General features: G+C 39.1%; 1 protein-coding gene across 2 annotated transcripts in view; it reads left to right on the top strand.

The window, feature by feature from the left end:
• The first annotated feature begins 309 nt into the window (after positions 1 to 309).
• LOC133638676 (long-chain fatty acid transport protein 6) overlaps positions 310 to 16,209 on the top strand; it is a 31,140-nt gene continuing 15,240 nt past the window's right edge. For both annotated transcript variants that reach the window (XM_062031518.1, XM_062031520.1), the window contains exons 1-4: positions 310 to 914; positions 7,833 to 8,036; positions 13,334 to 13,492; positions 15,415 to 15,539. In XM_062031518.1, coding sequence (XP_061887502.1) covers positions 443 to 914; positions 7,833 to 8,036; positions 13,334 to 13,492; positions 15,415 to 15,539 — 960 coding nt within the window. In that variant the 5' untranslated portion in view covers positions 310 to 442. The remainder of the gene's footprint in view (positions 915 to 7,832; positions 8,037 to 13,333; positions 13,493 to 15,414; positions 15,540 to 16,209) is intronic.

Below are 16,209 nucleotides of genomic sequence, written 5' to 3' on the forward strand. Positions count from 1 at the left end.
GGCATCACAACAAAATTAGGCATAATAATGTGTTAATTCCACGACTGTATATATCGGTATCGGTTGATATCGGACTCTGTAATTAAGAGTTGGACAATATCGGAATATCGGATATCGGCAAAAAAGCCATTATCGGATATCTCTAGTTTTGGGTTTTGGATATTTAGTAATCTTGACTTGGTATTTTTATTCCCCACCAAAAAAAAAAAAAGTTTTGTATTAATATCACATAATTTTACGTTAATAGTATTTTAAGAATGTATTTTTAAAAAAAGAGTAGATGAGGACATCCTACCTTGGCTTGTTGGCTCCTCCACGCTTGCATCTGATTGGCTGCTGTCAAGCTAGCACGATGACCAAGCTAGCTTGACGAGTCCACATCCATCAAAAACTTTTAGGCTAAACTTTGTCTCTTTTTGAGGAGCACTATCGTTACTAAACGATGTTAACGGTGGCGTTTACCGTTTTAGCGGGGCTACTGGCAGCTTTTCTCTATCAGAAAATGTTTTATCCTTTCCTGTGGGCGGATTTGGCGTATTACTTCAAACTCCGGATGTACAGAAAATCTCTGCTCGCTCGCACGCAGCGAGGAATTATCACCTATTTGGACTGTTTTCTTCTACAAGTCAGGACGAAGCCGGACAAAACTTTCATTATCCACGAAGACCAGAGATTCACGTACCGTGACGTGGACAGGAGAAGTAACCAGTTTGCCAACGCGTTAGGGCGGAAGTGTTTAAAAGAAGGAGACATTGTTGCTCTGTTGATGGCCAACGAGCCGGACTTTATTCACGTGTGGTTTGGACTTTGTAAACTCGGCTGTCAAGTTGCCTTTCTCAACACCAACAATAAATCTAAATCTCTGCTGCACTGCATCAGAAGTTGTGACGCCAAGGCGCTTGTCGTAGGCACAGGTATTTATTTACATTTACCCACCTTTTTCTGCACCTTAAAGTACACTTGAGCCAACGTTTTGATCAAATGAATTGTGCTCAATTAACATGGGAAACCCGCGGCTCTCTAGCGCCGCCCTAGAGGCTCCCCGGAGCAGTGTTGTACAACCTTTTTTGAGGCAAGGCACATTTTTTTAATTAAAGAACAGAAAACGTTAAAAAATGTAACTCCACCAGGTCGTCGTGCCTTATTTTAAGTTAGTTTGTGTTTTCCTGTGTGTAGTGCTTTAGTTCCTGTCTTGCGCTGTTATTTTGGTGGCCCTTCCTGTTTTGTTGGTGTTTTCCTGTCTTCCTAAGTTAAAGTTAATGTTCGAATGATAGTCACACACACACACACTAGGTGTGGTGAAATGTGTCCTCTGCATTTGACCCATCCCCTTGTTCACACCCTGGGACATGAGGGGAGCAGTGAGCAGAAGCATGGGCAGCGCTCTGGAATCATTATAATGATAAATGGGTTATACTTGTATAGCGCTTTTCTACCTTCAAGGTACTCAAAGCGCTTTGACAGTATTTCCACATTCACCCATTCACACACACATTCACACACTGATGGCGGGAGCTGCCATGCAAGGCGCTAACCAGCAGCCATCAGAGGCAAAAAGTGAAGTGTCTTGCCCAAGGACACAACGGACGTGACTAGGAAGGTAGAAGGTGGGGTTTGGTGATTTAACCCACAATTCCAACCCTTTGATGCCGAGTGCTAAGCAGGGAGGCAATGGGTCCAATTTTTTGTAGTCTTTGGTAGAGATGTCCGATAATGGCTTTTTTGCCGATATTCCGATATTGTCCAACTCTTAATTACCGATTCCGATATCAACCGATACCGATATATACAGTCGTGGAATTAACACATTATTATGCCTAATTTTGTTGTGATGCCCCGCTGGATGCATTAAACAATGTAACAAGGTTTTCCCAAATAAATCAACTCAAGTTATGGAAAAAAAATGCCAACATGGCACTGCCATATTTATTATTGAAGTCACAAAGTGCATTATTTTTTTAACATGCCTCAAAACAGCAGCTTGGAATTTGGGAGGTTGAGGTGGGGTAGGGGGTCGCGGGGGTGTATATTGTAGCGTCCCGGAAGAGTTAGTGCTGCAAGGGGTTCTGGGTATTTGTTCTGTTGTGTTTATGTTGTGTTACGGTGTGGACGTTCTCCCGAAATGTGTTTGTCATTCTTCTTTGGTGTGGGTTCACAGTGTGGAGCATATTTGTAACAGTGTTAAAGTTGTTTATACGGCCACCCTCAGTGTGCCTGTATGGCTGTTGACCAAGTCGGCACGCAAAGGCAGTGCCTTTAAGGTTTATTGCCGCTCTGTACTTCTCCCTACGTCGGTGTACACGGCTGCGTTTTAAAAAGTCATAAATTTTACTTTTTGAAACCGATACCGATAATTTCCGATATTACATTTTAAAGCATTTATCGGCCGATAATATCGGCAGTCTGATATTATCGGACATCCCTAGTCTTTGGTATGATTTGGCTGGGGTTTGAACTCACAACCTCCCGATCTCAGGGCGGACACTCTAACCAAAAGGCCACTGAGACTTCCTTTGAGCGCCATTCCCCGCACCTGCTTTGTGTTGGCAAGCAAGACTATTTAAGTTGTTGCTATCCTTCTTTGTGTGGACATTGTTGATTGTCATGTCATGTACGGATGGACTTTGTGGACGCTGTAAGTTTTTGCTGTCGTCCAGCATTTTGTTTCTGTTTACTTTGTAGCCAGTTCAGTTTTACTTTCGTTTTGCATAGCCGTTACCTTTTCCTTGTCCTTTCCCTTTTGTTCATTTTTGGTTTAAGCATTACATACCTTTTTTACCTGCACGCTGCCTCCGGCTGTGGTCTGTATATTGGGATCACAACAAACCATCCTCGTCCCACCCGACACTTTCCGACTTTTACAAAGCAATTAACTACCTGCTGCCACCTACTGACATGGCGTATTACGTGGTTAGCCTGCCATACACTCTAAAACAAGGGTATCAAACTCGTTTTCATTGAGGCCACATCGCAGTTATGGTTGCCCTCAGAGGACCACGTTTAACAATGAGTAATATATGAATATACATGTGTATATATATATATATATATATATATATATATATATATATATATATATATATATATATATATATATATATATATAATACATTAACAAAAAAAATTTTACATTTTACTTTAAAAACTGGCAGCTCAGTCACCAGAATTTTACAGTAAAAGCAGTGTTGTTGTTTTTGTTTTTTACAGCAAATAAAAAAATAGAATAAATGTAATGTAATGGAAAAACAATACCACTGTTTTTAGCGGTAAAATTCATGCAACAGAGCTGCTAGTTGGGTTTTTTACCGTAAAATGTTGTTGTTTCAATGTTTTTTTTGTTAGTTTTTAATGTTTTAATGTCTTACTGTATATGGAAAAAAACAGTACCAAAGTTGATTTTACAGTAAAAAACTCAGTCGGCGAAATTTAACCGTAAAATCTATATTCAATTTTACAGTCTACAATTTAATTGATAATTTGTTTTGAAATCATAAGTCAAGCAGATATTTAAGTACAGTATTTATCTTTATTTTAACAAAAAATATTTGTGGAATATTTTGGTTTTGATAATACTGAATTTTAAAAGATATGCAATTGCATGCAGTACATGATTTTTAATGTCAAAAGGGAAATACATATATTTAGTAAGAAAAGATTAAGCATTTTATTAACGCATATTATTTCTAGGCTTTCGCGGGCCCCATAAAATAATGTGGTGGGCCAGATTTGGCCCCCGGGCCTTGAGTTTGACATCAGTGCTCTAAAACCTATGTAATTTTAACATTAAGACTAATGGATTTCCAAATTTCAATGTAATCAATGGTACTTTAAAATCTGTGATTCACTGAAACTGTAGTAAGTGAACCAAAAAGTAGCAAGGGAACAATGTATTGCTAAGTTATTTACTTATTGCTTTAAAAAAAAAAAAAAAAGACAATCTGAATGAGTTTGCATACTTGATAAATACAGCAACTGAGTTACAAATTCAAGCAAACAATCTGAGTATAGTTAGGAGGAGATGCCTCATTTAGCACAAAAAAATCGTCTGGTTTGAGCCAGGTCTCGGCGAGACCAACGACGTCAAGTTTGTTGTCTCTAATGACTTCATTAACTAATAACGTTTTGGAAGATAATGATCTTATGTTTAAAAAGCCCATATTATAGGTAGTGGGCTGTTTTGAGGATTGTTTGTTGAAATTATCCGAAGTAGCAATATTAATAATGTTGCGTTTATTATGCGTAGTGCACTTTAAATAGTTTCGACCGGTCTAAAAAGGGAGTCTATTTAAAGGCTAGAGTATACAAATGAGTTTTAAAATGAGACTTAAATGCTTCTACTGATGTAGCATCTCTAACTTTTACCGGGAGGGCATTCCATAGTATTGGAGCCCGAATAGAAAACGCTCTATAGCCCGCAGACTTTTTTGGGGCTCTGGGAATCACTAATAAGCCGGAGTTCTTTGAACGCAGATTTCTTGCTGGGACATATGGTACAATACAATCGTCAAGATAGGCAGGAGCTTGACCGTGTAGTATTTTATACGTAAGTAGTAAAACCTTAAAGTCGCATCTTAGGTGCACAGGAAGCCAGTGCAGGTGAGCCAGTATAGGCGTAATATGATCAAACTTTCTTGTTTTTGTCAAAAGTCTAGCAGCCGCATTTTGTACCATCTGTAATCTTTTAATGCTAGACATAGGGAGGCCCGAAAACAAAACGTTACAGTAATCGAGACAAGATGTAACGAACGCATGGATAATGATCTCAGCATCGCTTGTGGACAAAATGGAACGAATTTTAGCGATATTACGGAGATGAAAGAAGGCCGTTTTAGTAACACTCTTAATGTGTGACTCAAACGAGAGAGTTGGGTCGAAGATAATACCCAGATTCTTTACCGAGTCGCCTTGTGTAATTGTTTGGTTGTCAAATGTTAAGGTGGTATTATTAAATAGATGTCGGTGTTGAGCAGGACCGATAATCAGCATTTCCGTTTTCTTAGCGTTGAGTTGCCATAAGTTAGTGGACATCCATTGTTTAATTTCATTAAGACACGCCTCCAGCTGACTACAATCTGGCGTGTTGGTCAGCTTTAGGGGCATGTAGAGTTGGGTGTCATCAGCATAACAGTGAAAGCTAACACCGTATTTGCGTATGATGTCACCTAGCGGCAGCATGTAAATACTAAAGAGTGCAGGGCCAAGAACCGAACCCTGGGGAACTCCGCACGTTACCTTAACATAGTCCGAGGTCACATTGTCATGGGAGACACACTGCATCCTGTCAGTAAGATAAGAGTTAAACCAAGACAAGGCTAAGTCTGTCATCCCAATACGCGTTTTGATACGCTCTAGTAAAATATTATGATCAACAGTATCGAAAGCGGCGCTAAGATCAAGAAGCAGCAACATAGATGACGCATCAGAATCCATCGTTAGCAATAGATCATTAGTCATTTTTGCGAGGGCTGTCTCCGTAGAGTGATTTGCCCTGAAACCGGATTGAAAAGGTTCACAGAGATTGTTAGACGCTAAGTGTTCATTTAGCTGCTGTGCTACAATTTTTTCGAGGATTTTCGAGATAAACGGAAGGTGGGACACCGGCCGGTAGTTTACCAGGAGATCAGGATCGAGGTTAGGTCTTTTGAGTAGAGGATGAATAACCGCTTTTTTGAATGCTAGGGGAACAGTGCCAGAGGAAAGTGATAAGTTTATAATATTTAACACTAATGGACCTAATAATACAAAAAGCTCCTTGATAAGTTTCCCAGGAATTGGGTCAAGTAAACATGTTGTTTGTTTTGTCCCATTTACACATTTTGACAATTCCTCCAATGTTATTTCATCAAAGAGAGAGAAACTATTTTGGAGGGCGGTATCCGTCGTATATACAGTCGTATTTGTGTTAATAGAACCCAGTTGTAGCTGAGATGCATTGTCTTTAATCTCTTTTCTAATGACTTCAATTTTCTTATTAAAGAAATTCATAAAGTCATCTGCTGAGTGGGTGGAGCTACTGGGAGAAGTCCCTTGTTGGGTTAGCGATGCTACTGTACTAAACAGAAATTTAGGATCATTGTTGTTGAGGTGGATGAGATTTGAGTAATATTTAGCTTTAGCTGAGGTAAGCATGCGTTTATAAGTTATTAAACTATCACACCATGCTTGATGGAAAACCTCAAGTTTAGTCGCACGGCATTTGCGTTCCAGCTTTCTACATGATAATTTCTGGGCTTTAGTTTCTTCTGTAAACCATGGGGTACGCCTTTTAGGGGCCCTTTTTAGCTTTAGCGGTGCTACAATATCAATGGTGTCGCGCAGGGCGTCATTAAAGTTGTTAGTGAGGTTATCAATAGAGCCCACATACTTTGGGAATGGTGCCATTACCGAAGGCAGTAGGTCAGTAAGAGTCGTCGTTGTGGCAGCATTAATGTTGCGGCTGCTATAGTAGTTATTATTATTATTATTATTAGTTTGTTGACAATGAGTCAGAACTTCGAATTTTATAAGGTAATGATCGGACATTACTTTAGTGTATGGGAGTATCGTAACTTTAGAGGTGGTGACACCCCTGACGAGCACTAGATCTATCGTATTACCGTTGCGATGCGTGGGTTCATTTATTATTTGTGTAAGACCACAGCTATCAATTATAGTCTGGAGCGCCACGCATGGAGGGTCCGATGGGGTATTCATATGGATATTAAAGTCCCCCATTATGATTATATTGTCGGCGTGCGTCACTAGATCAGCAACAAACTCTGAGAATTCACTGATGAAGTCCGAATAGGGCCCAGGGGGGCGGTAGATAACAGCCAGGTGGAGAGGCAGCGGTGTGACAAACCTCAAAGTGAGCACCTCAAACGAGTTATATTTATTATTTAGGTTAGGTGTAAGATTATAGTTTTCATTGTATATTAGTGCGACACCCTCTCCTTTTAAGAGGTCGGGCAACATGTGTATTGGTATAGTTAGGAGGAGATGCCTCATTTAGCGCAAAAAAATCGTCTGGTTTGAGCCAGGTCTCGGCGAGACCAACGACGTCAAGTTTGTTGTCTCTAATGACTTCATTAACTAATAACGTTTTGGAAGATAATGATCTTATGTTTAAAAAGCCCATATTATAGGTAGTGGGCTGTTTTGAGGATTGTTTGTTGAAATTATCCGAAGTAGCAATATTAATAATGTTGCGTTTATTATGCGTAGTGCACTTTAAATAGTTTCGACCATATCTAGGAATTGATACGACGGGGATATTCAGATTGTTTGGTCCTCTCCAAGGTTTCTCATAGTCATTCACATTGACGTCCCACTGGGGTGAGTTTTCCTTGCCCGTATGTGGGCTCTGTACCGAGGATGTCGTTGTGGCTTGTACAGCCCTTTGAGACAGTTGTGATTTAGGGCTATATAATTAAACATTGATTGATTGATTGATCTACTATGCAGAGTTTTAACGATGCATTCGCAGAAATGTCCCATTATAATGTGTTTTTGAGCAAGGGCATAACAGGTAGCAAACACATCTAATTTGTGGAAGGCAAATGTATGGGAACCACTGACATGGCTGCAATGTTCGGAAAACCTATCCGTACATGTGCATAATCACATATATGCCATTTCAAAAAACAAAACTGACTTTTCCTTTGTTAAACATTTGAGTTTGCAGTTTAATAATTAATGTCTTTCGGAGTCATTTCTTAACAAGTTGGATCAACGAATAGCATTAAACATTTAATGAGAAAAATGTGGATACAATAATTGTGCATGTTGTGTAGTTCTCACAATGTTGGATCTTTGTGTAGTAGTGGGGTGACTCATTGTGTCTTTTCATCCAGGTCTGGTTCATTTGGTGGAAGATCTGCTTCCTGACCTCAAGGAGGACAATACGATTGTGTTTGTGGCAAATCAGTCGGCACCTTCAGAGGGTTTCGTCAGTTTACTGGATCAGATGGAAAACAACTCAACAGAAAACCAAAATGGGCTACCCAAAGTTGATATTATGTCCAACTTCCTCTTCATATTTACTTCTGGCACAACAGGTATTGCATTGGCCTTTTATCTCCTTCCCAAATGTCATATTATGATTTTTATTCTACATCTTAAACACATTGTTATGGTTTACTAGGGATGTAAGGATATGAAAGTTTCATAACACGATTATTGTGACCAAAATTATCACGGTTTCTATTCTCATCGTGGTAATGTTGAATGTGCTCAAAAGGTACTTCTACACACACTAAAATCTGTTGACCAAGTGTTTTTAAAATAATAAAATAAATTGACGTACTGTTATAAAACCCACTATTTTGCATGTTTTGTGTTTCTTATGCTTCACTATCCACATGGACAACATTTATTTAATCTGATCATCATTCAGATTAGAATGTTACTGTGTAGATGGGCCCCGAAGTAAATTATCTGATTATGACGTGCATTTTCATGCATCACACCTGAAATCGGAATACATAACTTTGACATGCGCAGAACCTAAAATAAAGGGAAAGGTGTGTTATTATTTGTGCTATGACTCCATCTTTTGGACGAGTTTGCTCACTGCAGGGGCTGAATAAGCAGTGACTCCCACTGTTATCAAACATGCATATCTGCTTGTCCGACATTTTCACGGTATTTATTTATAATTTTTTTCCTTTTGTTAACTATTTTTGTTTTACCTCTCTTTTTGAAATGGAGCTGTTCTGTGCTTTTTATGTTGTGATTATGTACGGGTTGCGGCACGTCTTCATGTTACGACATTCTGTGTATGTGTTTGAAGCTAGCAGTTAGCACTTGGAGTCGCTGTAATGTCGTGAATAAAACGACAACTGGATCCTTTCTTTTATTGTTACATCGACACATGACCCTCGGTACCGTACCGTTTTTGCTAGTCTCGTTTTAAAGCAACAAACTCAACAGTATATAACTCTACTTCTGTACATGTTGAATGGGTGGAAACATCAGCAAGACAATAGTCATTTTGAGACTATTAAATTGATTACCCCCTCTAACCACAAAGTACAGCTGACATCAGAGACATGTGCAGTAAGGATAATTCCAACCCAAATTTCGGAAGATGTGTTTTCATGCACTACAATACGAATGACTTTCGGAAAAAACCACCCGTCTCGACTGGAATTAAATTTTGATCCGCTTATTCCGAATGTCCTGGGTATGACGTTAAACTACATCCAGGCATGAGATGGGAGGTTGTGTGTGGGGTTAGTGAGTCCCAACTAACGTCTATAAAATGCACACAAAGAACCGTTTGCACCTTCTCTTGTGACTGGCGGGCGGTCAGCGCCATAAAGCTGAGCGGGTCCCTGGGTAATTGGGGCGCGGACAACCAACAGGACAGACTAAGTTCAACAGCCCAGTAAGGCAATTAGTCTAGGAGAAGGATCTCTGATATAAAATACCCCTTCCAACCCGCACCAAGCCAGCGTGGAAGGTGTAGGCTAATAACCAGCATGAAGAGTACGCCAAGAGAGATCGTTCACTATGGCAGAAACATGCTGAGGCTTTCGTCCAGCAGTGGACTGACAACGGCTGCTGCTGCTGCTGCTATTCCGAATGTCGTCTTTACATGAAGCATTTTTATTCTAGTTAGGCTTTTAGTCTAATTAAATGTGTCCATGTACACACAGCTACTGATCAATCAATCAATCAATGTTTATTTATATAGCACTAAATCACAAGTGTCTCAAAGGGCTGTACAAGCCACAACGACATCCTCGGTACAGAGCCCACATACGGGCAAGGAAAACTCACCCCAGTGGGACGTCAATGTGAATGACTATGAGAAACCTTGGAGAGGACCGCATATGTGGGTAACCCCCCCACCCCCCTCTACGGGAGACCGAAAGCAATGGATGTCGAGTGGGTCTGACATAATATTGTGAAAGTTCAACACATCAGCGAAAGTCCAGTCCATGGTGGGGCCAGCAGGAACCATCACGAGCGGAGACTGATAGTGTTTAAGTCGTAGTATTGTATTTGTTTTAATGGCGAAGCTTGTATTGTTTTAAATATTGGCTTGTAAGGTAGCACTTGTAATATTTATTTAAATGGAAAGTGTGCGACAAATCAAATCTGTTATTATTATTTATTAATTCTGGCGGGCGTTGTGTTGCCCAACTCTGGTCAGTGGTCCTTGAACACTCTGTAAAAACACTTCTGTCTAGTTATCCTCGATCACTCACATTAATAGAGCACAGTTTGTAGATTCAATGTGTTAATCCCAAAAGTAAACACAAACATTTTCTTATAGGTCTCTTGTACACTTTATTGCTAGTTTTACCGCCACACCAACACAGGAAATGCTCTCTCTTCTTAGCTCTTTAAAGATGTGCATACACAAACTAGTACACCCTGCTGGTGAACATGTTTTACATAGAACATTATATACCATCTTTTTTGGACTATAGTGTGCACTGGATTATAAGGCGCACTGCTGACGAGTGAATCTATTCAGGTCTCTTTTTATACAAAAGGCTCATTAAAGGGATCATATTAACAAAAACAACCTACATTTAAAATACTTCCTTCTGGTCTACATAGCAAGTAATGGTTATTGGGTCAAAATGTTGCATAGATTATATTTTACAGACCATCTTCAAGCCGCTTTCTGACCTTCTCTTCAGGATGCGCAGTTTTGTGTGCAGTCCTATTTACGTGCTTTCACTTTGACAGCGTCTGCTCCCCGCCATCTTTGTTTTACCGATTAAGTTATAACTGTTCGCTACTTTATATTAGAAATGGCAACAGCGGAGGATGAATGTGCCACAACAAGAGGATAGAGAAAAAGAAGGAGCCTATTGACTACAGCACGGGCTACGATGACGGATGCGCGCCGTTTTTTGGGACTTATGCAGATCCCAAATACACAACAGCAGGAACCAATAGATTAGAAAATTTGGTTTTGGATAATAGGTTGAAACAAAAACACCGGATAATATGTCTCCTAATAGGTGCCATTTTGGGGTCCTTATACACACGCTATAATAATACCCGTATGTTGAAGCACTATAGGTTTTGGTGTTGCTTGCTTACGGATATTTGCTAGTGACATTTATTGAACAGGCGTCAGCCTGCAGTCCACACGTATCTCTCATATGTGACTGCCATCTATCTACTGGTCACACTTATCATTACAGCATGTGCCCTTCGATGGCGGTAGGCACAACCAGAATTAATTCGTACATTAAGCGCACCGAGTTATAAGGAGCAATGTCGATTTTTAAGAAAATGAAAGGATTTTAAGTGCGCCTTTTTGTCTGAAAAATATGGTATATTGTTGCCATAAATTAAGAAATTGCTCAACTTTGACATTCAGCTTAGACCCGGCCGGAGATGGCCAGACAGACACGAAAAAACGATAGTTTGCGGCCACCTTTTTTCTGGCTCTCATGAAGTAGTAGTGTTGTTATTGATGCTTTTGTGAAATTAATACATTGCCGTATGTTTAAAAGAATGCGCCTGTTACTACATTACATATACAGTAAATACTTAGAGCGTGTATATAAAATGTTGATGGATGTTTTTGGATGTTTTTAGAGCGCTTTACAGGCAGAATAGAGCAAATGCCTTTGTTAGCTGACTTGCTAGCATTTATTTACAAGTTAGAATGCATAAAAAAGAAAAACCTGTGTGCTCGTCTTACATAAGTGTTCTGAATGATAGGCACAATTCCAAAAAAGTGCAGTTCCCCTTTAAGTGTAGTTTTTCCAGTGTGAGCTCAGAAAATAAGAGTTGCCTGGAAAATATCATTGTCTATGACATCTGACATGGCAAGGGTTTTTCCAGGAAGAGTACTCTAACTAAAAATCTTGATTTTCTTCAAAACTTCCCTTCTTCTCCCACAAGAGCAATGAAGCTCCCTTCCTGTGTACCTTCATCAGAAAGGTTGCCAATGGAGGCATGACTAAACACAACAAGGTTAAGCTTGAGCATGTCATTGTTTCCCTAAATACTGAAATTTTAGGGTAATATTTTCGCACTTTACTTCACGGATTACCTTGTTGACTTCATGAACAGATTGCCCTGTTGCTTTTTTCTTGAAACTGGAACGCTCAAAACTTGGCTGTGACGTCATTCCCAGCTCCGACTTCCAATTTCCAAGGTAAATGGAACGCACCATCAGCACACAGCCAGGTTCTGTGCTTCTTGTCCAGCTGCAATTCTTGCTGGGCCACTTGTCCGATACCCTCGCTTAGGTACATTGTTACAAGAAAAGTTACAGTGCATCCGGAAAATATTCATAACGCTTCACTTTTTCCACATTTTGTTATGTTACAGCCTTATTCAAAAGTGGAATACATCATTCTTTTCCATAACATCCTGCAAACAATACCCAATAATGACAATGGGAAAGGTTGTTTTTTTCTTCTACATTTTGCAAATGTAGAAAAAAAATACATAACATAAGTATTCACAGCCTTTGCTCAATACTTTGTTGATGCACCTTTTGCAGAAATTACAGCCTCAAGTCTTTTTGAATACATTGCCACAAACTTGGCACATCTATCTTTGGGCAGTTTCGTCCATTTCTCTTTGCTGCACCTCTCAAACTCCATCAGGTTGGATTCTGTTTCTGTACATTGCTGCATTTATTTTTCTCTCTATCCTGACTAGTCTCCCAGTTCCTGCCGCCAAGAAAACATCCTACAGCGTGATGCTGCCACCACCATGCTTCACTGTAGGGATGGTATTGGCCTGGTGATAAGCTGTGCCTGGTTTCCTCCAAACATGATGCCTGGCATTCATGCCAAAGAGTTCAATCGTTGTCTCATCAGACCAAAGAACTTTGTTTCTCATGCTCTGAGAGTCTTTCAGGTGCATTTTGGCAAACTTTTACCAAGGAATGGCTTCCGTCTGGCCACCATACTATACAGGCCTGATTAATGGATTACTGCAGATAAAACCTCTGCCATGTATGGCGGTATCCACTGACATCACAGGTAGGTAAAGGCTTAAGTCGGGGTAAATCTCAAATGGCTTGTTTAAAACAAGGCAGGTATTTTATGAGTATCTCCTCAATGCCTCCATGGTTTGAAACCACATTATCGGCACTTATGGGTATCCCAAATACACAAAAACAGCTACCAACAGGCTAGAAAATTGGGGTTTGCAAGATATGACCCCTTTATGAGACTTTAACTAGTAATTTTAAATTTAACAATGATGTTTTATGACCTCTTTAATTAAAGCACTGGGTTTTTTTTTTTAAAGACACAAGGTAAGTTTAAATATTGTGCAAATACAACTATTTGCAAAGTAAGTCTTATTAAGTAACCATTTATACTGTATTAATCAGCAGTAACTTGTGTCGTCTGTTCTACAGGTCTCCCAAAGGCAGCTCGTGTGAGTCATCTTAAAGCCATCATGAGTATGGCATTTTTTCACATGTGCGGGGTTACATCTGATGACATCATCTACATCACCCTTCCTCTTTACCACATGTCTGCTTCCCTGTTAGGGATTGGAGGAGCAATACAGCTCGGTAAGATAACGTAATTTTCTCGGGATGTCAAACAAATACAGTATTTAATTGGGATTAATTTCATTTTTTGTCTGTAGTTGACCTAATAATTCATCGTAATTAATTGCAGTTTGTTGTTTTTTTTTCCTTTAAAGGGTTCATATTATGATTTTTTTGTACATTTGAAACACTTCCTTTTGGTGTACATAGCATGTAATGTTGGTGCTTTGGTCCAAATTTTGCATAGATTTAGTTTTACAGACCCATCTTCAAGCCGCTTTCTGACTGTTGTAGTTTTTAGCACTTCCATATCAAGTGTACTGACTAGAGATGTCCGATAATGGCTTTTTTGCCGATATCCGATATTGTCCAACTCTTAATTACCGATTCCGATATCAACCGATACCGATATATATAGTTGTGGAATTAACACATTATTATGCCTAATTTTGTTGTGATGCATTAAACAATGTAACAAGGTTTTCCAAAATAAATCAATTTAAGTTATGTAAAAAAATGCCAACATGGCACTGCCATATTTATTATTGAAGTCACAAAGTGCGTTATTTTTTTTAACCTGCCTCAAAACAGCAGCTTGGAATTTGGGACATGCTCTCCCTGAGAGAGCATGAGGAGGTTGAGGTGGGGGGTTGAGGTTGGGGGGTAGGGGATGGCAGGGGGTGTATATTGTAGAGTTAGTGCTGCAAGGAGTTCTGGGTATTTGTTACGTTGTGTTTATGTTGTGTTACGGTGCAGATGTTCTCCCGAAATGTGTTTGTCATTCTTGTTTGGTGTGGGTTCACAGTGTGGCGCATATTTGTAATAGTGTTAAAGTTGTTTATACGGCCACCCTCAGTGTGACCTGTATGGTTGTTGATCAAGTATGGCTTGCATTCACTTATGTGTGTGAAAAGCTGTAGATATCATGTGATTGGGCCGGCACGCAAAGGCAGTGCCTTTAAGGTTTATTGGCGCTCTGTACTTCTCCCTACGTCTGTGTACCACTCCGTACAGCGGCGTTCTAAAAAGTCATAAATTTTACTTTTTAAAACCGATACCGATAATTTCCGATATTACATTTTAAAGCATTTATCGGCCGATAATATCGGCAGTCCGATATTATCAGACATCTCTAGTACTGACACATATAAGTTAGAACTATATGCTACTTTTGTATTAAAAATGGCAACAGCAAAGAATTTTGGAGCGCTTATAAGAGCCAGTCATTCCCACAACAAGAGGATTTCGTCATGCTCTCATGTTTGATGACAATAAAGCGTTCTATTCTATTCTACAAAAAGATAGAGGGGAAAAAAAGAACTTTAGAACAAAAGTTATGAAGGCTTGTCAAAGATTAGTTTATTAGTTATTTTAGTCCATAAAGCTTTTAGTATACAGGATATGTGTTACAAAACGACCGATATGTTTTTTCAGGGCTGATACCAAATATTAGTAGTCAGGGAGGCTGATAACCGATTTTTGGAGCTTATATTCATTTGCAGTAAAATTTAACTAAACATGACTGTTCTAAACTGTCAGTAAACCGTTTTACAAGGCTGTTTTTAATTTTTTTTTTAGGGAAGTAAAAAAAATAGAATATCGTGAAAAGGTTTGTTTAGATTTACAAGGAAACTAATATATATGACATAGGCTCATAACATGCAACTCAATATATTTCAAGACCTTTTTTGATATCATTTTGATGATTATGGCATACAGATGATACAAACCAATCCATCTTTTTTTTGGTTTTATTTTTCATTCTAAAATGTATACATTTTTTAAAAATGTCTACAGAATTTCCGTTTCGATTCAGCTTTTTAGCGTTCAATGTAATTTAGTTATTTACTACTTTTATTGGTATTGTTGTTACTGTATAATGACTAATTACAATAATGACATGTGACTTATATGTCCTTGTTTTTTCTTCACATGTATCAAAGGTGCAACTTGCGTCTTAAAGAAGAAGTTTTCAGCCAGTCAGTTTTGGAAGGATTGTGTGAAATATAATGTGACTGTGGTGCAATACATTGGAGAGCTCTGTCGATATTTGGTCTCCCACCCTAGGGTAAGATAAACATTTTGCAATGATCATTTTGTGTTTCTTGGTTTTTTTTATCATGTTGTTGAGATGTTGCATTTTGTGTTTACATGCTTTTTCAATTATTTTTTTCTTTCATTCACTGCATATAATCTGTTAAGTCTTCTTAGCACTGCCCTCTACACTCACTTTTTCCATTCCCATTGTTGGAAAAACAAAGTTTGTCTGTCTGGCTGGCTATCTGCTACTAGCTAGCAAATAAAACACAAGATGTTGGACGTGAGGGATGCAACGATTCAGCGACATTGTCGGCAAAAATCGCTAATAAAATTTGTTGCAGACAAATTTGTTTTTCGACAATAGTCTGTGACGTCACCGCTCCTGTTCTTCTGGATGAAAACGAAAATGCACGAGTCAGCGCAACCGGTGACCAGCAGCGACAGAAAGAGAGATGTTGTAGCCACTGCAAACAATATTGCGGGTGAAAACATTGAAAGTATGGGGACATTTTAAAATATCAAGCTAGTACAGAAAAGCACGGAGAAAAACGCCGGCAGCGGGAAAGAAGTAACCATGCTGACATCTAAGATAGTTTGAATATGAAGTACAGAAAAAACAAAATACTAAAATGCCTAAAAATTCCAGCCACACATTTTTGCTAGTTTTTGTGCAAAAGTAGATTTGTGGTTATGTCAAA

The sequence above is a fragment of the Entelurus aequoreus genome, linkage group LG21, assembly GCF_033978785.1.
Source record: "Entelurus aequoreus isolate RoL-2023_Sb linkage group LG21, RoL_Eaeq_v1.1, whole genome shotgun sequence".
Taxonomy (NCBI): domain Eukaryota; kingdom Metazoa; phylum Chordata; class Actinopteri; order Syngnathiformes; family Syngnathidae; genus Entelurus; species Entelurus aequoreus.